Below are 24,535 nucleotides of genomic sequence, written 5' to 3' on the forward strand. Positions count from 1 at the left end.
AATATATTTTCTTGCAAATCTTTTCGCAAACATCGCATGTAACGCGATAGCATCTAGCGAGTATAAAAAGCATAGAAGAACCAATTCCGTTTGATCCCACGAATTCGCACATGTTTCGTTTCATTACAGCGATAAATATTTGAAACTTCAGCTAAAAATACATATTTCTCTCGCTGTCTAATTTTGGAAGCGCGACGTCGAGTGCCTTTCTAATCCACCAAACTTTCTTAAAAATAAACTAAACATTCGATACTTTCATCGCATTATTATTATTATTATTATTTTTTTTTTCAGTAGCAGCAGCACAATACAACACCCGCAGTCATCGCTCAGCGGCGGAATGTCGAAAATAGACACACTGTGCGCTCGCTGCATCACCGACTGCAACTTGCAAGCATCGAGCTAACCTCACCTTTTAGCGCACACAGTAACCAGTCGTCTCTCCGCGCGGTCGCAGTCGCGTCTGCTCCAACGATGCTGCGGTGGTCCTAGCAAAGACTCGCACAGATGTCGCACGAACTGCCAAAAAAACGAGGGAGACAGTAGCAGCAGCAGTAGTACTAGTAGCGGAGCAGCGAGTTTACGGGCATCAGACACGGACACTCTCTCTCTGCGGCGCATTCCAATTTCGATGCGGAGCTTCGCCCAGCGATACGCTCTAACCCCGCCTCTCAGGTGAGTCTTCGACTCACTTACTCGTTTCATCGCGCTGTGCATGCAATATCATCGGAGAAGTATCAGCGCCCCGCGGCATTGACCTTATGCACTGCACGCTGGAATGGCGCGTGCCAGTGGAATTCTGCTTTTGGATTCGATTAGTCCGTCGCTTTCTCCGCAAAACTGCGCACCGAGCTCGAGTGCTCTGCATGCTTTTCATTTAAAAATATCGATTTTTCGAGTATGCTCCAATCCGTTATAGTACGTGGCCGCGTTGTGCGATTCGTATCTTTGGAAGAGCCTATAACTCGGCATGCAGCACTGTATCGTCGGGCTAACAGCTCAGTAGGCGCGCAGCTCGCACATAGGCGGGCTAATCGATGCGCGATTCGGCGCGATTTGACGGGATTTTATTCTCTCTGACCCTTGGCGTTGCTCGCCCGAGCGAATTGTTGTTATTAATAGCCGAACTGGGTTAACGAAAAATCAATTCTGCCTGAATGGCAACTGACTGCTGACTGGTGTTAGATCGATTTTCCACGCGGGGGCATTCATCATCGCCGTCTTCTTCTCAGTTCTCTGTCTCGTCTCTGATTGATAAAACGTGTCGCTTTGCTCGCGCGCGCGAGTCATTGCCACATAACTATCGCTGCCTGTTTGTACTGTATACACGCTTCGCGCTCTGGAATCGTACACGGGTGATAATATAGTTGTTGGATGAAGATACGTCGGATTTTTACATAACTCGCTGCGGGAAGAGTACACCTTTCTTGCGCATAGATTAGCGATGCAGATAACGCAAGCCGAACCATACACATGCTCCAGTCAGGCGGTGTATTATCGCTTTGATTAGGCGGAGGCCAAACCAATTAAGAGAAATTAGTTATCATTTATTACATTCGTTGCGAGTTTGTGATATCGTATATTGTTGGGGCCGATGATAATGTGGACCAAGTTTGATTTCAGGTACGCTGCGCTGGAAACTAAGATGCCAACTATTTAAGGAACTGTATAAAGGACTTTTGGAAAATGGAAGTGAGGTGCAAGAGATTCACTGTCTGAGAGAACCAGTCATGGTTTCGAACCTTCTATCCCAGGTGATAATTTAAGTTCCTGTGATTATAAGCGTTAAGATACACACAAGAGGGCAAGAGGATGGAGGTTAAAAATGACGAACGCAGCAAAAGTTCCATATATTTGATGGTACCTTTCCGAAAGCTGTGCATGGTTACAGTTTCGATACCACTTGCCACTTTGTTGTTTTGCTTTGTGACAGCGTACATATATCAGCAAGATGACATCCACGAGACCCATTGTCGGGTAAGCCATGCTTTGCACAAGTTTCTTCTATGAATTTCACCAGCATTGACCTAAATTTATTTGACTTATTTGCAGGTCTATAATGTTCTTCCGTCAATATCAGCTATTACTGGGGTATCGCCTCAAAGATACTTGTGGCGCGTGAGCATAGCTCTGCACATTGGACCACGTCTTCTCATAGCCAGTGTTTATTATTCATTTTACCACAAAATTCTCAAATCCTTTGAGGATATGCCTAAGAGATTACAAGGATTCAGATTGCTGAATCTTTCTTACTGGTTGAATATTGCAGAAGTCGGTGCTCTTTGTGGTGTTACTTATATTTCTAATAAAGAAAATTATGGTGAGTTGTGTTCTCAATTTAACAGAAACATAAGATTTGTTCCAGCAAATGACATTTGTGTTCATTTTAGCGGTGCACGAGAAGACCTTCATAGTGTTCATGATAAGTTCTCTTACACACATGCTGGTAGCTGTAAGATTGGGTCGCCTAGTTACGCCAAATGCACAAAGTCTGCAGTACAAACAAGCCCTTTTCACAACGAGCATGATCAGCACTGTCGGCCTTATAATCTTCTTCTTGAAGCATCGATTATTGTGCCATGATCTGGGTAAGTAGCACCATTTAAATTTTATAAATTTCACCTTGCTTGTCTCGCTTAAAAATAAGGTACATTAAGGGAAAATCAATACTTACACATATTTTAATTTTTCAACAGCGTTTAGCTGGTTTTCTCTATGTGAGTACGTGATAGCTTCGGCAAACATGGCATTCCATGCCACCGTCATGTTGGATTTCCCGGTGGATCAGCTGGTTGTGGGAAATGGTTTACATCTACTTAAGGTGGATTAATCGAGTAAAATTTAATTTTACATTTACCATCTTAAGATAGGTTTGCTGCATTCAAATGCCTGCTTGCCGTTACTTTAAAATGAGATTGTAATTTGATATTTAGCGTGAAATCTCACGACAAACGCAACAATCTGAACTTGTACTAGCAGCAGGCACAGGTTGGCGGCAATGATCTTTGTTACTCTATGATGATTATTAATTAAAATGTGGTGATAGTTTTTTGCTATCATCACTATGTAGCGAGATGTAGAAATAATTATTAGGTAAATACAACAATTGTATCACAACTCCAGATTTACAATGGGTATGTTCAACGCTTACATTACTTTTGTAGCTGCATTTTTCGTGTTTGGTATACTGTAATGCAAAGTCTGAGAGCAAAGCTGAGAAAAGTAAGCAAAAATTTTAAAATAAGAATTCTAGTCGAATTAATTAATCTAGTCAATGGAACTTTTATCGGCTCTGAATATCTTGTTTGAACCTATTTAGAAAAGATCGATTACAAGCTTTGACTAAGTGATCTCAGAATTTTAAAATGCTTTGATTAAATGTTTGATTCAACAGTCGTAGTTTTAAACGACTTTGCATCATATCATCAGAGTTTATAACTGCGTAAGTTCAAGTTGATTTCAATAAGAAACATTATAATTTTGCACAAGTAATAAAGTTAAGAGATCAAACACTGTAAAGTTAAGGTAGGGAAGACGTACGTTTTCAGTCTGTATTTGGCACTCGAATGATCTTTCGTACAAAATTATAAATAGTTTTGTAGAATCTTACAATTCCTTGAATTTCAATACTAATAAAACAAACAAAACAATATCCGCAATGTAAAAATATCAATCGAGATTATTTACAAAAATACTGTGTAGATGAGAAGCGGCGCGCGATTAATGCTCAAGCGTCGTTATAAAAGCGTGCCGAGCTCTTAAAAATTTTTCGCAACAAATAGTAATATAGTAGTAATCACTAAAAATGTAATGCTATCAAAAAGGATTTTTAAAAGTTTTTATTAGTTGATACCGTTTTACTAGAGTTCGGTACGACTTACTAAGTATGTATACATATTGTATTATATGTATGATTATAAACTAGGGATAAATGATTTTCGTAGTCGGTAAGCTAAATATGAACTGTAGATTGTGTGGCACTTGCAATTTACAATATCGTTTTTGCACGTTTTTACATATGCGAACGTATACCAGTAAGAAGGTTCTATATTTTTATAAATATGATTGATTCTTTAAGATCTTTTTTCCTGAATTTACTGAAGATATCTGATGGCAATTATGTAATATTTCAACTGAGAAATGTGTTTCATGTAAAGAAGATATTACTTTAAACATCTTGCTAAAAATGGTCGAAAAAAAAAGTTTGAGAACTTACCAACAGCGCGTGTATGGTTGTCTGCAACAGAAATTTTGATATAACTAAATTCATATATCAATGTATGGTGATGCTATATATATATATATATATATATATATATATATATATATATATATAAGGTTGATAACGATATTTTAACACATACACCGATTGTTGATGTAAAAATTTTTGAAGTGTAATAATTTTTTTACATAAGCAATTTGTCATGTAGCGAGAGTATAGTTAATTCGTTAATACATCAATCAATTGTAAATGTTATGTACATTACATATATATTATATTTATAATCAAAAAAATATCGACCTCTGTCGAGTACACTAGGCCGTCAGATATAAAACAGGTGCCAAGTGATGCACTAAAAATAATGTAAACGCATAATTTACGTTTTCCCTGTTATCTAATTGTCGAGAGCGCATACAATGTAAAAATACGATCATGCATGTCTGATAATTTATCAAAAAATGCTTTTTCTATCATTCTTTTTTCGTTGTCGATCATGCATTTTTTAAAATCATGCTGTTATCGACGCGGCTTTTTAAAATTTCTTATGTTAATTTCGCATGCGAAATTATTTTACTGTTAAATTTTATTTAAAAAATAGCATATAGTTTGCTTTTTTATTGTTACGAAAAGTGTGTTTTGAAGTGTGGTGTTACAAAAATATGCGCCACTTTCATTGTTTAGACTTCCATTTTACGACTAACAAATCGGATTTTAATAAATTGCCTTTTTATCTAAATTAAAGCAATAAATATTTTTATAATTTTTTAGCATTTCAATGTCTTTAGCGTTAACTTGTGAAGTCAATAACTTCGTATATTTTAGTATTTCGATTGAATATACTCAGTAAATCGGACTCTTTCGATTAATGAAAAAAAAAACGAACGATAGATATGATTTTTTTCTTAAACTCTCAATATTTTAAGCTTACGGGTAGAACTAGGCAATAAGTATATGTCATTCCGCACCTTTATATTTCATAACGAAATATCAAAACAAGCTCCTTTGTATGCTACATCTCTCTCCCTCTATATCTTAAACGAAATCAACTTTTCTCGTTGCCAATGGATAGGAGTTTGTGAGTAGAACTTTTTTGTCGATTTCTTCGCTTTTAGTTTTGTCTTCTATAAAACTTATATGGTTCCTGCATTTCGTACAAAGTGATTAATTTTCATGCAACAATTACAGGCTTGATAATGACAGCATTTGGCACAGTAATATTGAGGGTGACAGTCTATAACATGCTTTTTCGATTTTTTCTTTCTTACATACTTAAAGTAAATTTTGCATCGAACTGTTGGAAAAAATATTTCATGAATGAAAATATGAAATTGTGCAATTTATTAGAAACAGGGTTTAGACGTCAATAGCATTATTTTAGATTTTCGCCAAAGTGCGTGACATTTATGACTCAATAAATAGAATTTGTTGAACACCTACTTAAGAAATACTAAAAATCTATGAAAATAATATTCTTCTTTAAGATGAATGAATTATGTTAATCGACTTTATGGTAACGCAATATTTTTAGTTCTGTATGAGCGTGTATAGAGTGATAGATACGCATAAATTAAAAGTGATGAACAATCAAGAAAGTTGGCTTCTCTTTATTTTGATAGTGCAATGATTTAGTCCATATTGTATATGGTATCAAATATTTGAATCAAACATGTAAAGAAATGAAATCATCAATTCTGTAAGAATAAAATTATTCTTGTCTCTTTAAAGTAAAATTAAATTTACCAAAAAAATATCCACGCGTAGTCTTATTTAATCTTATGAACAATTGTTCCAATACATAATATGTGAATGTAACACTCAACAACCTTGATCACCTTATACTGTAGTTGTGATTCATCGATTTCTTACCAAATTTCTTTTTTGCGCATTTCTTCGTTTCTAAACCACCACGATTCCGCATGATGGGATCTATCGGCAACGTACAAGTAGTTTTTCCCAGAACCGCCGCTTTCTTTTCGCATCCGTCGCATCGCCAAAGAAAATCGGGATCTTGAGCGTCCAGTTCGATCACCGGCGGCTGATGGCATAGTGGGTGGTAAAACTCAGCGCAGTCTCGACATTGAATCAGTATCAGCGGACCTAATTCCGGAACGTTGCACACCTTTGAAACGTTAATTTCTATTGGCATACGTGTCATTCGTATAAAAATGTAAACACAAATGTCGCATTGTTTCGAAAATTGTAACTTGTCATCATTCTCACGCTTGCGATACAACGAATTATAACGATATAATTAGCGTACTTTACTTTTAAAAATTGTCGGATACATTCGTCAAGTTGGATCTCGCGATAAAATTATAACTTTGCTCTGTAAACTATTGTTTCGTCATATTGTATCTGCAGTCGCGGCAACTTGGCAAACAGGAGTTTCACGGCACAAAGCGCGCGTAGAGGCGGCGCCACGCGAAATAGTTTCCCTTTGTCCTTTACGCTCACTTAAAAGGACGCGAAAGTTTATTTGTGTGTCCGCCCGCCGTGTAAAATGCGTTTCGCAACAACAAACAGCTATAAACAATTTTCTTTTGACGGCCTAAAGTTGGGCTACATATTTTTGGACTCTGAACATTGTCAGTGCAGTGTGTATTATATTCCCGACGAATATTTGTTATTCAAGTTGGCTTTGATTGAGCTAAACCAAAGTCCTGGTGTATCGAATACTTCCGTGTACGAACGAGCTTAAATATAATCTAATGTCACTTCCTATTTTTCAGCCTGAAAACTGCGTTCATTTCACCGCGCAGTCAGTAGTCAGTTCCGAGAACCGAAAGACGAGCTTGCAGACACGTCGTTCACCCTCACATCATCTCCGTTATGTATAGATATCGGAAGCATAAATCGTCGATCGCACCTTGCAAACAGCACCATCAGCCTGTCCCTCGTCGGGAATGGAGATCCTGGGCACCTCGTCCTTGCCGCCGACGTCGTTGCCACCCGCATCTGTAAACGCTCCATCGCAGCTCAGTTCGGCCTCGCAGCGGAAGCGCGATTTCGGCAAACGGGCGAGTATCGTCTTTGATGGGCCGTAGCGTTCGGCGATCGAGGCGTCCAGTATGGAGCGCAGCTCGTCGACGCTGCCGGGATCTGAAGAGTGGAGCAGTCGTAAGGCTCTGGTGAAGTCGGCTGGGAGAAGACTGGATGCGGTGGACTCGGGATCGGAGAGCATGGCGGGGGCTACAGGAAGATAGGAAGGAAGTTGATCGATTGGTTATCGAGGTATACGGAGGATGTTTTTGTATTTTTTTATATTACGAATTGTAATTTTGAGCTATACAATTATTGACCACCAAATTTATGTTAGCTAAACAGTGTCATCACATCCTAACCGTTGGAAAGTACAAACTACGCGAAACACGAGTGAAGTACATGAACCTTATGCCCAATCATGCAATCTCGTTCAAAAGCCTTTCATTCAATTACTGCGACTGAATTTAAAACGCTCGTTCTTTTTTTCAGGTTCAAAAAAAAAAAATCCACTCCATTCCCGAAACTGCCCGTGAGTATCGGATGTAGCAGAGAAAAAAAGTCGATCGACAACGCACACATGCATTACCTCTACACCGGATAATTGAAGAGTACACACAGTATATGAGCAACCCGCGCGATCCTCTTAATAATTGCAACTAGTCCGCTGCACACTCTACACGTCGCAGCAAAACAAGTACAACACAAATGCGCTCGTCGCCCGTAAAAATCCTTCGGAACAATCAGCGCGAATAAATCCAAGTGAATCAGTATCATAACCTCTTTCTATAAATAGCCTACTCCGTGCGCGCGCGCAAAATAAAAGAAAAGTCGCCGCCGAGGGAAAAAAAAGACAGCCTCAGTCCATTCATTCGCGGCGACGACGTAATTACATCTCTTTCTCTTCCCCAGGGCTAATAAAATCCTCGAAAGGACGTTTACTGTCAGGCTGTACTGATTAGTCGATAGAGTTCAGGAGATGTATACAGGTATATAAACTTAACTTGTCTTCTGCCGGCTGTCAACGTACTCTCTCTCTCTCTCTCTCTCTCTCTCTCTCTCTCTCTCTCTCTCTCTCTCTCTCTCTCTCTCTCTCTCTCTCTCTCTCTCTCTCTCTCTCTCTCTCTCGGTATATAGCTCGTAAATCAGCAGTCGCGATATTACACACGCGGAAGCTGTAGATAACGAGCCGCGCGTCCGGTCCAGATGCTTTGGCGATAAATAAATTACGAGGAGGGAGCAGTACACATCGCACGGGATTCTGCGGGTTATGGCGCTTTCCAACTTGATTTCTCTCGCGGCGCGCGCGGACTATATATCTATATGGGCTCTTAAAGCGGCCTGAATTCGGCCGATTCACGGAATGACAGCGCAGAGTCTGCGCGCGTCTCTCGAGGCTTCTTTCATACACTTACATCGGTCGAATTTTTTTCTCTCAGCTTATAATGTACCGATCTTTTCAGAACGCAGCGGATACATCGCATACACATCGCGCAAGCATCGCACATCCCCGCAGCCCCTTGCAGATACATATAGCAGAGAGAGAGAGAGAGAGAGAGAGAGAGAGAGAGAGAGAGAGAGAGAGAGAGAGAGAGAGAGCAGTCGAATCGATGAGTTATCCGGTCCATCCGGCGCTTCTCTCGCAGCGAGAGAAATACGGTCGGAGAATGCAAGTGCCTCTCGCTCAGCACGCGTGTGCTGTGCGCTCTGAGCTATACCTCAGCTAGAGAAGCATTCGCTCCTATATCTACACGAAAATGGACCAATCGCGAGTCATCTTTCGGTATGTGCCACTCTAGGAATCCTCCGAACTCTCTGCGCGCGGCGCAGGCCCCACCCGCGACGAGACGACGACTCTACAATGCTACGACGACGACGACGACGACGACTCTGGCATGTGTCCCCGAAATATGCAAGATTCGGGGAGAGAGAGAGGAGAGCGATACAACATAACAAACATCCCTTCCGCAAGGGGTACGGGCATTTCAGAGTATTAGGAAGACCGAGGTGCGGTCGTTATGTTTATTCGCCGCTGGTATGCGTGTGCAGTCTCCTGGGGGATGTTTAGCTATTTTAGTTAGCCGCTTTATCCGATTTTCCACGTGCTTGCGGATATACGCTTAATCTTGTATCTTCTATTAGTCGCTATGATGTATTACGAGTAAAAGTGACAACGTCGAGGAATCCAGCACGAAGTCGGTATATATGTTATATACAGCTGGAACAGCCTAAATATGTAATAATACTCCAGCCCTCGAGGCTGCGCGAAATTCTCGGCCTCGAAAGAATCCAATGAAAACGCGCGGCGGAATCCTCCTTAAGATATTCGCGCTCTTTCCACCGTCTCTCTCTTTCGCTGCACAGGTGCGAGGAAAATCTTCAGCATTCTCGGCCCCTGCTGCTCTGTCCGCACTTTTATTCTCTCCTGTCGCTTTTTACCTCTCACTCGGAGCGAGAATTTCCAAACGATATTTTAATACCTGATGCCGGCGCAGAGAGGCCGAGTGAATCTTGGGAAGCTTCGTCCCCTGGAATCTCCGGCACATTCTCCGCAGAGCCAGACACTTCTTCGCCGTGTCTTTGGAGCCCGTCGCCTGCTTTGCTTTCTTTGGAGAGCTCGAGTTTCATAATTTTCCGCGAAAAGGGTGCGAGCGAGCGCGCGACTTTTATTTTTCGCCGCCCCCGGCTCCCCGAATGCCGCGAATTTTCTCCTAGAGCTTCTTATCCTCTCTTATCTTCCTGGACTACTTGTTAAATATTCTCTAAAAAAAAGCTGCTGTTGTATGACTGAATAAAAAACAACAGGCGTTTCGATTACCGTCATTTCCGAGAAAATGAAATCCGGAGCGCTCGCTCTCTCTCTCTCTCTCTCTCTCTCTCGGGGCGCGCAAAAATCCGGCAAAAAATGCAAACACGCCGGCTGCCGAGCGAGAGCTTTAAATAAAAAAAAAGTTAGCAAGGCGAAAATTCGCGTATGTGTTTTTCCGACAATTTCGCGCGCACGAGGCTAAAAATTCGAAACAGCGGCGGCGGCGCAGTATATGTGTGTGTACACAAAGAGCCGCAGCGCTCGCGCGCGAGTTTCGTTTCAATTTCGCCGATGATCGATTCAATTGCAACGATTCGCGGAACACACAAGGGGCCGGGCTTTGTGTCCGCGTTACACGCGCTCGCTAGCTCTCACAGCCCGGCAAATTTTATTTTTCGGCCTTCCCTTTGTTTGTTGCGCTATACACATCGCGGGCTATCCCGCCTCCTCTCTTTTTCACTGCACACAACTGCGCCGTGTGTTCATTTCGTCGGACACTCGCAAGCGCGCGTGTTGCGCTATTAGGATTATAAAGCGAGTATACTCGTCCGAGCTTCCGCGAATCGTGACTTCCGAAAAAGACGAGCGAAGGAATTTTTTCTCTCTTTTCATTTCTTTGCGCAATACTACTTAGCGAGTAACAATACGGCGAGTCGATGAACCTAGTATGTAATACGTACGGGCAACGTTTTGCACGTGTGGCGCATAGACGATTGAATGTAAAGCGCAACGCCTCGTTGTATAATTCGCGCCGGAAGAGAAAGAGCGCTGAATAGGGCCAGAGGAAACTGGGCGAGGAATAAAAGCTCGATTGCGCCGTGTGTCGCGAGCGACGTATTGCCGATGCACTTATTCCTGCAGCCGAGCGATCGTCGTTGCATATGGAGCTGCGGCTTCTGCTGTTGAGATTCTGGATCTCGCGTGACCTGACTCTTCAAATTTTCATGCGCTCTGTATGTCGTGACTCTGACATAATCGCGGCGCGAGCTTTTTCGAAAAATCGCGAGTGTTCCACAGTTTTTGCATATAAAAGTAACAAAGCTCCTCTCCTTTTACATTTGCAAAAAAAAGCACTCGTCACCGCTGAAAAATTCGATGAAGCATTTTGCCGAATTTCACGCGCGGAATTACTCTCTGCGCGCAGCAGCCGAACAAACAGCCCAATAATTGCGAAATCGCAACAAAGCTCGCTTTCCCGGAATTACAATCGCGCGCGCATAAAAGGCAGCACCTGACCGTTATTCGCTCGAATCCGATCGCGTTACACACTATACCTCCCGTGATAAAATAAAAGCTTCGCCCCGTATAATACTCGATCCCCGGGGAAAAAAAGTTAAAAAGCTCTCGTCGGCCCACTTTCCCGCACTGTCTTCGAATGCAAATGCGATTCAGAAGCCCGCGGACGAAGACGACGACGACGTTTTTTATATACACCCTCCCATTGTCGGCTGCCGATCGCGGTGTAAACCGATAAACTCTCTTTCTCTCTCTCTCTCTCTCTCTCTCTCTCTCTCTCTCTCTCTCTCTCGCTCTCTCGGCCCGGGCAAAATGCACTCGAGCGCGCGCACTCGAAATTGCAATTAGTCTAACAACTGGCCACACGGCGCAAGATACAAAGCTCTTTGCGCAGCTCATGCGCCCGCTGGTATAATTGGATTTTGGAGTTCACGTGCGCGACTGATGCACAACCTCGGCTGTCGTCTCTTTGTGCGCTCTCGATGGTCAAAGAATGAAAAAAAAGCCATGGGACTACATGCAGCCGAGCTTAGTCGGCTGTATCGCCGATTTTTTTTTTCGATCATACGCTCACTGACTGCTCGCTTTTTTCGCGCTTGATGCACGCAGAGATTCCGTTCGTGGGTATATTGTTTTTTATTCGCCGAACAGCGCCGTCGATTTTTGCGATGAAATATCCGATTGTAATAGGCGAAGGTTCAAATGAAGCGTGTTACGGCAAAAGGCGAGACGAGATTTAATAAAGCGGCGAACAATGAGCGAACTTTATATACTATATATCCGCGGCGAGGTGAAGAGAGTGGGAGAAAGAAAGCCTGTACATTGTGATTCGGCCGATCAGCAAATCGCATGAATGAAGCCGTATTCCAAGAATCCCATAAAACCTTCGCTGCAGGAGTATATAGCGACGCCGACGCAGCTCCATAAGCAATAAAGAGCGATTTCCAATTCATCGAATACCTAGAGCGCGAACAGCTATTATACACGATCGCCGGCGCATTCTCCGCGCCGCCAAGTCTAAGATTACGGCTTGTTCGTCTTTTACAGCTGTTTGATAGGGCGGCTCGCGCGAGCGATCTCATTGTTCGCGCGGGGCGGTATAAAGGCGAACGGCTGCGGGGACTCGGTAGAAAGGGTCGTCTCTCTGCGGCGCTGACCCTTTGTCAGGCCTGGAGATCGCTAAGATCGCGGATTTCGTGTATAGAGCAAGTGTCATAGACGAATGCACAGGTGAAACGCATATGCATCACCACACGCACATTGCTACACTAAAAACATCTCGCAGCTCGTCCGAAAAAAAAACGTTCAAACCGCAAACGCAACAACGCGCGCCTGAGGAGAAAAATAATAGAAGCAATCAAAGAAACACGGGGCGCTGCAGCGACAAGGATCTCGAGCAAAGGTTACCCGCACACACAAACGCGCAATCGCCCCCCGGAAGACAGACCGCACGTGTGTATGCGCAGCCTCTATGGAGTGTAGCGCTACAAGACCAACACACACATTATACGCATACCGCATGCATACACACATCTCTCGAGCAAAGTTCGCAAAGCCGCGTGTGTCGGGGTAATCTGATTCTCGGCTCGCGGTTTGTCGCCGTCCTGCACCGAGAGAGAACGGAGAACTGAATAATGTACAGTCTCTGGCCCTGTTTACGCGCGCGCACGATTCAAAGGATTTTCGGGGGTCGGAAGACGACGTGAGCTCTGGTTCGCTCAAGGGCATCTCTCTCCCTCTCTCTCTCTCTCTCTCTCTCTCTCTCTCTCTCTCTCTCTCTCTCTCTCTCTCTCTCTCTCTCTCTCTCTCTCTCTCTCTGAAAAGCAAGTTGGCGCTCGCGCGATGACAGGTGCCACAAAGGACGCGAGCCCTTTTGCTCCACACTCGAGCTTATTGCTCGTTTCGATCCCTGCCCCTGTGCGTGGACGCGCGTGTCCTTGTTTGCTTACCGAGTGCGTCGATGCTCTCTTTTAATGTGCACAGGCTTACTTTCAATTAGGGGCTTTGGAGGATTTCGCTATTGTTCCGAGTTGCTGGAGTTTTGATAGAGTGTAATTGAAAACGCTTAAAGACTCATGTAACTACTATTCTAACGAAATTGCTGCAATTGTCGCTAAACCTTGCCCATTAAAACGCAATAGCTCGATCGTCGAAAAACGGCAGGAAAATACCGCGCGACTAAGTATATAATCGTCGAGAATCATCGCAGCTCGCGACCATTTGAAAAATTTTAAACGCGCCTGTCGCCAGGCTCCCCCCAGCGGCTTTGTCCAAAACAACTCCCGCGAACACCGTACACAGCGCTACCTACCGGACGCTAACCTTACCGATGCCGCGGCAAAGTTCACCGCGCGACCAAAAAAAGGCCATCCCATCTCCTTCTCCGCGCGCGCGTCCCCCAGGTGTCTCGGGCGAGGGCAGCATCTCTCGCCTCGCACAATCGCGCGCGCGCCTACGCTCCTCTCACGTACCTATACACGCACGGCTCATACGTATATACTCAATCTTGTCTGGAGCGCGCCCGTTTCATTTGAAAAATCGCTTCGTCCGCTTCTTCTTCTTCTTCTACTACTCCGCTTCCTCTGCGAATACAGCCGCCGCCGTCTTCTTGCGGCGCGCGCTATCGCTATCAATCTGTTTCGTACTCGTCGTTTTGTAGCTGTCTGCTTTTCGTTCGTTTTCTTCGCTCTTCCTGTCTTCCTGTCCCGCTAGCTACTGCTGGCTTTTAGACTAATTGTATTTATTAGGATCTGCGCTCTCGCACTCGTCGATCTTTTACCGTTTTTCACCCCCTCCTCGACGCGCCTCTTCTTTTTTTCTTCTGTTGCGTTTCTACACTTAATTGCTGTCTCGCAGCGCTTTACACGAATCAAAGTCTGCGATGCTCGCGCGAAACGACTGTTTGCTCACAGTAAAGGTATCGCGCGCATCTCGCAGTCAGGATGCAGCAGGTGGTTATTAAGCAAACATTCTCCCATGCATAAATCGAATCGCCGAAAGTGTAACGGCTGTATAAAGTACGCGCGTTATTGCTCCGTTCAGCGCGTTTAATAACGCCGCGGCGCTAATTCAATCCCCGCGCGTCCATATAATATCTGCTGCGTGTATACGAAAAGGAGAAAATCAGCTCCCGATAAACAAGCTCCTCTCGCCCGCAAAAATCAGCGCGCGCGCGCGCACAGACATCGCACACGGACGCGACGGGATACCCCCCCTCCTCGACGCAACGACTCACCTCTCTCGCAGCAGCAGCAGCGCAGGTATATACGGTTATAATCCTCTTTCTCTCTCCCACCTCGCGTTCGAAAAAAACGCGGACGGTTAAATCGGCCGCCACGAGAGAGCGAGCGAGAGAGACAGCGAGAACGGCTCAAGAGCGGGGAGCTGCAGCGCGAGAAGCCCTTCGCTCGTGAACGTCCGTGAGCGTTCGGGTGAGCTCGGCGGGCACTTCTCCCGCCGGCGCTCGCTCCGTGACACCGAGCCAGCGAGCGTGTGCGCAGACCGGGCTGCGCAGCAGGCGTGTGCGTTGTCCAGATTCTTTGTGCCATTCCTGGCATACCAAAAACAGAGCCGCTCCGCGCCGCGCACCGACCGACGACGACTACGATCATCCGTTCTCTCGCGCGCGCTCTCTCTCTCTCTCTCTCTCTATCTCTATCTCTCTCGCTCTCGGGCTCGCGTATACGTACAGGTACTCGCCGTCTCCGTCTGTTCCTCGGTAGCAGCAGCAGCAGCACAGAGAATACTCCCGTGTGTGTGCATACAGCCGGAGCAGGAGCAGCAGTGTACGTTTCGTGTGTGTACCGGTGCGAGGGCGTACGCACGGCGTCCAAGTTAGTGTTGTACGGAGTATACCGACCAGCTCGCTGCAGCGGACACTCGCTATATAGATACACGTACACGTTCTCGAACACAGTTTCGGCGGTCAGTGTGTCTGAGTGTTTACATGTGTGCATAAGAGCAGCAGCAGCAGCGTCTACCTGCATGTCTCCCGGCACGGACTGTTGTTCCCCGCCGTCGTAGCTCGTTGCGAACAACGGGAGACTGAGTGTGCAGCATCAGCCGCGAGTAGCAGCGACATAACCCCAGCAGCAGCGGCGGCGCCGAGGAGAGGCGCGACGACCCACGTCAGCTCGACCTGTGGTGAGTACACGCATAGAATTTTTTACGAAGAAACTTGACGACGATTATCATAGAGGAACACACGGGCAGACGGTCTCTCGCTCGCTCGCGTGTAGGTGACTCGCGCGCTGCGCTGCTCCGATGCCATGTAGCTCCGTCCTTCTCGCGCGCGAGCGAGCGGGAGCGAGAGAGAAAACTGCGAACGCGCCGACGCCCGACGGCGCTCTACTCGTGCGCGATGTCCTTGTCTGCTCGATCTTCTCTCGCTCTTTCTCCGAACGTCTGTATTCTTTTTTATTTTTCACCTCCGCTTCTTCCTGCATCGCGAGTGTTTTCGCGAAAATCGGGATACGACTCTCGGCGCAGGCGAAAGAAGCCTGCTGCTGCTGCCGCTGTGATGCTGCAGGGGTTCTCATACTGCGCGCGCGAGTCGCTCTTTCTCTCTCTCTCTCTCTCTCTCTCTCTCTCTCTCTCTCTCTCTCGCGCGCGCGCGCGCCCGTCTTTCTCTCTGATGCGAGTAATTGGTGCGAGGGGAGGGAGGAGGACTGGAAGAGAAAGAGGAGTAGGAGGAGGAACAGGTTGAAGCTGAGCTCTCCGATGTTTCTTTCCGCGCGGAGCGAGGCTCTTTTATGAACGGCGTGCGCGGAGCAGGGCTTTTGCTACTCGGGCCCCTTTTATACCTACGCCTACTTCTTTTTACTCGCAAAACGCAACCGTTAACAGGTGAAGCGGCTGCGGACGGTTATCGCTGTTATTTCGATGCAACGCGATCTCGCGATTTCCTTCGTAAAACGACGGCCAACAGGTGACACTCGGCGCCAAGAGGGTCGATCAAAAGTGAGAGGACGCATTAAAGAGAAAGGATTCAGCGCGGACTGCATTAGACACAATTATTTTTTGCCGCGCGACTTATTATGCTCGCTCATAAGTGCGCAGTATTTCCCAATTTACCGGTTGAGGAGAGGAAATAGGGAGTTAGCGCTGCACTCCGAATTTGGAAGCGGGAAGTACACTCGCAGTGAGTCGGCTGCATGAAAAAAAAGCGGATGATTGATCGGCTGCTGGTGCATTGAAAAATCAGGATAATTCGTTTTTTTTTTGTACTGTACACACGCCGCTGCACTTGGGAGAAAGGAAAAGCGACTTTCAGGGAAACGATTTGTTTCGTTCATTTGAATAATGATCGCGCGTTATTCATCGCGCGCGCGAAAACGAGTCTAAATATTATTTTGCGCTCTCGAGCTCGCGCCGCGGATTGATTGTTTCCATAACGCGCGTTGCGTGATCGCGCGCGAGGCCAATGAGGGAGCGATTAAAATTATGGTAAAAAGGCGAATTGGATATTTCTATCGCGGCGAGGCATCTGCTCGCGTTGCTGTGCATTATGGTGTTGAAAGTTTTGTAATTGCGTAGCGCGGGAAAATAATGAAGGAGGAAAAAAGCCGAGCAGCGACGCTGTTTACCTTTGTTGCGTTTTCGAGGCAGGGGGGTATACTATACAGCTGCAGCTCACTTTTCGAAAAATTATAATTCGTTTCACGTCTCCTCTCTCTCTCTCTCTCTCTCTCTCTCTCTCTCTCTCTCTCTCTCTCTCTTTCTCTCTCTCTCTCTATACTCCGAATTGCAGAAACAATATTTATGCGCCGGGCGTCTCGATGGCCGAATAGCTAATGAGGCAAAAAAAATGCTTCCTTTATTTTTGTAGAATAGCAAAACAGGTGCCACATCGCGCTAACTCTCCCGCGCGCGCGCACGGGAAAACCCAGCTCCTCGAACCTGATATAACGTTTCGATAATTTGCGCATACTCATCAGAGATATCCAGAGTCAATCATCTGTATAACTATTTCTACCGCTTTTTTCCGCCGCACACGTCGCAGCGCATGAATTTCAAACCGAAATCCATCCTTTGCATTCGTCGATCCCGAGAAAATCAGCCGATAAATCCACGACAACAGCGGCAAGATTTCGCACAGCAGCGATCTCACCCCTACTACCAGAGAAGCAGCGCGGCATATAGCTACTCGCTATACGTATACTCTATCGGCGCCTCCACCATCGCCGGCGGCGGCGCTGCGTGTCGCAGCCGCCGCCGCGGCGACTCTGCTACAGCGAGCCGCGCAGCGCGGGAGAGATAGCACTGCTCCGTCTGCGGCGCGCCCGTCATGTTTGCTACTGCCGCTGCTGCTGCCGACAGTCAGTCTTCGTTGTTGTTGTTGCCGGTGCGGTGTTTCGCGAGCGTCGTCTGCTGTGCACTCGGACTGTGAAAGTGCATATCGACTCTTTGTTTGTATACAACACGTCGCTCGATAAGGACTGTGCAAGGTGAATTTTGAGCTCTCGCGCGGACGACAGTATTCTCCTCTATACCTCTGTCTCTATCTATCTCTCCGTCGAAGCAGCCGACAAAGGAGACTGCTCTTACTTCTTCTTTTCGAAATTCCCGCTGCTCCTGGCGGAGCGAGAGGGGCACATCGCCGTGTGCATTGTCGAATACACAGCGGAGAGGGAGGAAAAAGTGCGCGCGTATCCGTGTACGTAGAGGGAAAGAGAGTGTGTCCGCGCGTTGCTGCAACTGCGTGTGTTTTTCGATGAGCAGCGGCCGGCGGGAGCCGCACGAAACGTGCGCACGCGAGGCATTTTTCGAATTCCTCCGATGTGACATTCTCCTCTCGTGCGCCGCCGCGGCTCTTTCTCCACGCTGCTGCAGCGAGCTTGTGCTGCTACCGCTGCCTCTCGACGAGCAACAATAACATATAGCGTTCAGTGCTGTTGTACTCATTGTGTGTACTGGTGCCGGCTGGAGAATTCATTGTTAATCCGGCACATCCGATATATTGGACGCGAGTGTGTACAGTGTGCCCTTGTGTTGTTTCTCTTACCCCGAGACGCTCCGGTGATGTGTTGAGCCGCGTTGTTTCCTTCTGTCCGCGATACACGCCAAGCTACACTCGATCGTGCGCGCGCGGTTCTGAAGAAGAAGATACTCTTGTGTGCATAGGTATATAGGTTAGAAATTCTACAGCCGAAGAGGAGCAGCCTCTTCGTTTTTCGCGCGCTCCCTGTGAGAGCTTGAAGACGACGACAACGACGAAGATCACGAGGGAGAGGAAAAAAGGCTTCGTCGACTACTCGCCGCCGCGACTTGGATGGATACCGTGCATTATTTCTGGAGTGAGTCTTCTACCCTTTGAGTTTCCCTCTCTCGCGAGCGCGCGCCACGTTTTTTAGATCCACGCGCGCCGCGGATTCGCCAAAGGGTTTATAATAGTGTCGCAGGAGCGACGTTGCCGCTGTTTTGTTGTGACGTCGCTGCGCCGTCGTAAATATAGAAATTCGAACGAGTGCGAATTTTTCGAATGCGTATGCAGTGCGACTCGGGACGCGTATAATCAGCGCCGAGCGATGCGTTTGTTTAATTCTCCCCGACACACTCTTGCGCACTGCCTCGAGAGTTAACAGGTGAAATCACGTGTGTATCGCGCTGACGACGCGGGAATCGAGGCTCCTCGCTGATACCTCCGAGCAGTCAAAATCACGTTCGGCGCGATTCGCGCGTGACTTTTTTCCCCGCGTTGTTTTTCTTTCTCTCTTCTTTCAATTCGACTCTTTATAGCCTGCGCGCGCGCGAAGAAGCTTCGATTAAAGTTTTTCTTTATGACTCAGGTGATTTATGAATTTGTTTTCAGTTTGCTCGATCGGCGATATTCGATTGCGAGCGCGCGCGCGAGCAGTGGAAAGTTTTTTTCGTTGCAGAGTCGAAACGAGTGTTGTATTTTTAGCTGCCTAATTTTTTTCCAGAAGAAGAGAAATTGTCGAATACGCGACGGCATAATAATCTGCGATCGGATCGAATCTACGAAATAATATCTGTATACACTTCGCATTGGGATATCACGGAGTTTTATCGCAGATATACGTAGGCGGGTTTTTCTCAGAACGAGACGGGAAGATTATTAAGTATAACACGCGAAACAATCAATAAGCGGTAAACATGGTAATAGAGCAGCTCGTGACTTATCGGCTCTGATAAAATTAATAAGCCGAGAGAAGAAAGAGAGCGGGAAAGAGAGAGAGAGAGAGAGAGAGAGAGAGAGAGAGAGAGAGAGAGAGAGAGAGAGAGAGAGAGAGAGGAGTTATCAAACAATCGATTCTGTACACAGACGCTTTTGTGCAAAGCGGAGAGGAGAAAATAATGCTAATGAAATCGATAACGCGCGCGATGTGCCTCTCCCCGTTCGCGGCTCATTAAACTTTCTAGAATTTTACGCCTTCAATGAAATCGAAAAATTAGCGTTTCGTTCATTCACCTCTCTGAGATAAATAATAGCTATATTACACACGCAAACAAACAACGGCTAATCATATCGAACCGCGAAAAGGAAGCAAAAAATACTCCCGACCAGATGATCGTGGACAATCTATTCGGGATTATCGAAAAATAATTCGTTTCTCTCTCTCTCGCTCTCTCTCTCTCTAGCGCGTAGCGGCTAGCGACTATAGAGCAACTGTGTTACGTAAATTTAATCGACTACTTGTCGGGGCCGTTATCTGGGCTCTCGCTCGCGCGGCTCGACACGACCTGGCACCTACACTCGCACAAACACACTTGCATATATATATATATATATATATATATATATATATATATATATATATATATATATAGTCAGGGTAAGAGAGTGGTAGGGGCGAAACTTTGCGCGCGCGCGCGCAAGCGGATTATAGCCGGCCGATTTGCCGACGATAAAACTGCGACAAGTTTCTCCTCCGAGCGTTTCTCCGGTTTCGCTCGCGCCGCTTTTTTTACTTTCGTGGAAGTTCGCTAGAGCGATAAAGTTGAGGCAACACTGACTCTTGCGCGCGCCCGCGTGTATGTAGGTGCAGTGCGCGAGGTATGCGCCGCTGCTCGTTGAAATTTGGATTATTGAAAATTTGCCGCTGTATGATAGCTCGTTGGTTACAAAAAAATAATCATAATAATAAATAAAAACGATATCCAACGCGGACGCGCGAATGTGAACGAGACGGGTAAAAATAATGAAGAGTCGAGATCGTTATTGCACCTGCACGCCGGGCTCGTCGCGTAAATAAATATGCGCGCCTCGTTTATTGTGTTTACAAAATTCTCCTTTAAAAACGCAATCGCCGAAGTAATTTTCAATTCGCGTTCGATTGCGCATTTTATCGAATCAAATTTTCGACGCTCTTTCGCGCGGCTTCATATTTTTGCATCGCGACAAATTTTATCGTTAAATTTACAGGAAAATCATTCGATTTTTGAATACGCAAGCAGGCGCTTCGTATTAAATCCGTTGTTTACCACTTTTTACCCGGTTATCAGCACCCGGAAATTCGGGAAATTTTGAGCGTTGATCTCGATTGATTTCAACGATGCGTCCGAAATTCTCCCGCCCACGCCTTCGAGACTCCCTTCTAATCCCTCGCGTCCTGTGCGCGGAAAGCTGACAGTCTGCGAAAATTCTTTGTAACGGGGTAAGGCAGTATGTACGCGCGCTCGAACGCGAGATTTATGACTCTCGCTCTCGCGCGTGTGATTGTCCCTGCGAAAGCTCCGTCTCCCGACTACCGGCGATGGATTTACAGCTCGATATTCGCGCGGATGGATATTCGCTTGTTCTCTCACGAGTGTTACACGGCTGTGAGATTAACACGTGTATAGAAGAAAAAAAGTTCCCGCACTTGTCCGTTAATCATCCATCGACCCATTAAAAAACTCGGCGTCGAGCCCTTTTAACATAGCTCCTCTCCTCGATCGGGCAGCGATGCAGCTATAGCCTTGCGCGCAGGCATCAGAGCAGCGATCAAAAGAAGATTTCGCGCTCCTCCTTTTTCCTCCGCATTGTTCGGGTCGGACTTGCGCTCTCGTCATTGATCGCATGACTCGTACGATTCAGCTCCCTCCCTCCCTCACCCTCCTCTTTGACCTGTCGAATAAGGCTCCGATTTTTTTCTCCTCTTCTTCCTCCCGATCGTATCTCACTCCGCGCTCGCGGCCTGACAGCTCCTAGACTCATTAAAAGGCCCGCTCTTTGCGCTTGCGCGTATAAATAGACGCTACTCTGCTCTCTTCTCCCGGAGCGCTCGCTCACTCGCGCGAATGGAATTTTGCGCGCTGACCCTAACTCGAGAGAGAGAGAGAGAGAGTACCTAGTGACGTCTCTCTTTTCTCTCTCTCTCTCTCTTGACTTGCTCTCTTTGTCGCGCCGCATGTACGCGTCGGGGCTTTATTTCTGTCCGCTTTTTAATTTGCTCTCCAAGCCGGCCGCTCTCGATTGTTGTTGCTCGCTTTGAACTCGCTCTTGCTAGAGCGAGCGGGGCTGCGGCTGTCTTTTATTGCGTGTCTCTCTCTCTCTCTCTCTCTCTCTCTCGGGAATATAATTAAGCGCGAGGGGAGAGAGAGAGGGAGAGTGCTCGAGCGCGCGGGGGAGTGTATGGATGGGCTTCGGTCGTTATTTTGGAATTAGGCTTATCTGATTGCGAGAGATTATCTGGATGAGTGTGCCGCGCGTGGAGTTGATTTAATCAAGGCTCGAGTGCGCGTAACAACGGACTGGACATCTGCGCCTAGCTCTCCAGAAACATCGTCGATTCGCCTTTGGCGAAAAATAACGCGGCTTGTGTAGGAGCTGGAAGAAAAAAATTAAAGCGAGATTTCGAGCGCAGGTCGCCTCCTCTTCGCACCTCATCCCGTAGCAGCAGCGGCGGCAGGCGTGTTTAATTTCGCGCTCTCGGGCCTTCCCTTTCGCTCCTTTTTCCTCGCTGCTCTCCTCCCTTTCGCTTTTTCTGTTTGTTTTGCCGGCGAGGCCAGTGCCAAATTGTCAAGCGCTACTAAAATTACCGTGGAAGGTGTTGCCGCCTCTTTCTCTCTCTCTCTCTCTCCATTTCCGTCGGGCCGAGAAAGAGCTGGCGTTACTGAATGCACGCGCTAATATACGCAAACATCGCGCGGGCTCGGCCCGGTTAATTCGCCTCGCTCTCGCTCTGTCTCTCTCTCTCTCTCTCTCTCCCTCTCTCTCTCTCTCTCTCTCTCTCTCTCTCTCAATGTATATATACACTGACAGTGGGTATAGCCGTGCTATGGAAGAGGAGGATGGAATAAGCGAAATTGGATTTCGTTGCGCAGTTTTCTTGCGCGACGAATTAATCAGGCCGCGATTGTTTCGCAGTGTGCAGCGCTTCTTCTCTTTTTGCTCGCAGACTCTATAAATATAATTACTCCGACGTTTGTTGACATATTCTCATTCGCGCGCAAGTATCGCTCGAACTGTTTTTTTAAAACCCCGTGAAGCTCCGCACGAATGAATCGATACCCAGCTCTATCGGGCGAGCGTAATTCACTGCAACTCTCTCCTCGAATCAGCTGACTCTCCTGAAAAATTCCACAATGAGCCCGGCGGTGTACAACGCTCTCGACAATCCCTCCGTGCACTTTTACACACAGGAAGGGTCGGGATCGCACACACACACATACACGGAGATACGCGAGGGGGAGAGAAAAGCCACCTGGCCGATCGGTCTCTCCCCCTCACACCGTGTGTGTTTTCATCCGGCTGTCGGCAGCGGCGGCGGTGGCGTTTTTTCCTACGTATGCAGCCGCAGTGTACGACAGCGACTGATGCATGCTCGAGTGTCTGCGGCGGTCTGTACAGCAGCGCTCCCTTCGTGTGTGGGGTCGCAGTATACGTACGTGCGTGCACGTACTGTTAAAAATGTTTTATAAGGGGTACGAGGGGCTGCAATCGAATTCGCTATACTGGATTCCCGAGCTGCATTCTTGCATAATGACGACTCTATTTCAAACACGCGATGCGTAGTTTGTAGTAGTGTGCGTGCATATGTGTGTGTGGGTGTGTGTGTGTGTGTGTGTGTGTGTGTGTGTGTGTGTGTGTGTGTGTGTGTGTGGAGGGGTCGGGCTCGTATTGTTTTCGTGCGTCCGACTCGCGCGACCGTTGGGGGTATATGCAGGAAAGTAACGCTATCGAGTGTTTGCTGTACCTATTTCACACAAATCCCCGGAATAATCATGAATAATCCGAAAAAGTATCTCCATAACAAAACCCGAGGCAATACATGATATACTTGTTGCAGCCAAGAGAGAGAGAGAGAGAGAGAGAGAGAGAGAGAGAGAGAGAGAGAGAGAGAGAGAGAGAGAGCTATGTACAGAGCGCGTCATCCCTTTCTCGTCTGGCTGTGCGCGGTATGCAGAACTCCCGGGACTAGCTGCTGCTGCGTTGGCTCTTGTTTTCTGGCAGTGGAGGTCGATTGACTTGCTCGCTCTCTCCCGGCCGGCCGCAGGCAGCATTGCAGTCGGTGCGGAATTATGATTTGCCACCGCGTCCGCTTGGAATCGCCGCTGCCGCAGCGGCGCTCGCTTGTTTCCATCGGGGAATTTGATAAGTTCCTGCGGTTTCATTTTCGACCCTTGCTAATACTGCCGCCGAGCGGCTTTATTACCCTCCGCGTGCGGCGGCGGCGGCGACGAGGAACGTGCACCTATATATAAAGTGTCTGCTTCGGTGGCACTGTGTGGATTTTCGAGTTGCGAGGGGATACCGAATTCGACAAAAGCAGTTTTTTTTTTGGTTTTTCGAAAGAACTACTGCACCGCCACCCGATGCAGCGTGTAATCTAAATGGCCGCACGTATACGTGGGGCATCGGTAGTGCAGCAGAAGCAGAAGCAGTGGAGGATCGATGAATAGATTTGTAAAATCCCGTCGCGCCTGCGGCGAATCACGTAGCGGCGGAAAAGGAAATGACCCGTACGTGCAAATCGCCGGCTTGGCTATCGCGATCCAGATGCATATCGATCGATTTACATAAGGCGCAAGCGAGCGACCGAGCGTGTGTGTGCATATATGGGGGATATGGAGAGAGAAAGAGAGAGAGAGAGAAGGGAAAACGGGATATACACGCGCGTACGAGTACTTTGTTATTGACGCTGCGCCAGGCTGGTATTGCCCGCCGCCGCCGTGATAATTATCGATGAGCCTCCGGCGACGGCTGCTGCTGCTGCTGCTGTGAGTTGTCGTTCAAGCGCCGGTTCGGGAAAACACCTTTTATTGAATCTCTCTAAACAATGCTCTATTCGCGTTTGAAAGCGATAAATATTAAAAACTCGAACCTAAGGAAAACCAGCTCGTAA

At 47.0% G+C, this 24,535-nt stretch overlaps 3 protein-coding genes across 15 annotated transcripts in view; 2 read left to right on the top strand and 1 right to left on the bottom strand.

The window, feature by feature from the left end:
• The first annotated feature begins 302 nt into the window (after nt 1–302).
• Nucleotides 303–4,077, top strand: LOC100117299 (post-GPI attachment to proteins factor 2-like). Its single transcript, XM_016984343.3, has 5 exons — nt 303–675; nt 1,624–1,977; nt 2,053–2,320; nt 2,391–2,588; nt 2,697–4,077. The coding sequence occupies exons 2-5, from the start codon at nt 1,813–1,815 to the stop codon at nt 2,828–2,830; spliced, it is 765 nt and encodes a 254-aa protein (XP_016839832.1). The 5' UTR covers nt 303–675; nt 1,624–1,812; the 3' UTR covers nt 2,831–4,077.
• Nucleotides 4,078–5,789: 1,712 nt separating this feature from the next.
• LOC103316335 (integrator complex subunit 12-like) lies at nt 5,790–8,725 on the bottom strand. Of its 7 annotated transcripts, none has more exons than XM_031925796.1 (3): nt 8,370–8,725; nt 7,089–7,411; nt 5,790–6,341 (listed from the first exon to the last, which is right to left on the bottom strand). In XM_031925796.1, the coding sequence occupies exons 2-3, from the start codon at nt 7,401–7,403 to the stop codon at nt 6,051–6,053; spliced, it is 606 nt and encodes a 201-aa protein (XP_031781656.1). In that variant the 5' UTR covers nt 7,404–7,411; nt 8,370–8,725; the 3' UTR covers nt 5,790–6,050. The 7 variants fall into 7 exon arrangements, with proteins under 7 accessions (XP_031781656.1, XP_031781654.1, XP_008207821.1 ...); XM_031925794.1 differs by lacking the exon at nt 8,370–8,725 and adding an exon at nt 8,206–8,310; XM_008209599.2 differs by lacking the exon at nt 8,370–8,725 and adding an exon at nt 7,791–8,194.
• Nucleotides 8,726–14,058: 5,333 nt separating this feature from the next.
• LOC100117261 (protein scalloped) overlaps nt 14,059–24,535 on the top strand; it is a 130,751-nt gene continuing 120,274 nt past the window's right edge. For 3 of the 7 annotated variants that reach the window (XM_008209572.3, XM_032601705.1, XM_032601706.1), the window contains exon 1: nt 14,059–15,389. Coding sequence is in view for 1 of the 7 variants with exons in the window: in XM_008209575.3 (XP_008207797.1) it covers nt 18,517–18,541 (25 nt within the window). In the remaining 6 variants the exon portion in view is untranslated. Of the gene's footprint in view, nt 15,390–17,499; nt 18,542–24,535 lie in introns of those variants that run through there. The other 4 variants (XM_008209569.3, XM_008209573.3, XM_008209575.3 and 1 more) reach the window with 2 other exon arrangements.

Source organism: Nasonia vitripennis (assembly GCF_009193385.2).
Source record: "Nasonia vitripennis strain AsymCx chromosome 3 unlocalized genomic scaffold, Nvit_psr_1.1 chr3_random0004, whole genome shotgun sequence".
NCBI classification, from domain to species: Eukaryota; Metazoa; Arthropoda; class Insecta; order Hymenoptera; family Pteromalidae; genus Nasonia; species Nasonia vitripennis.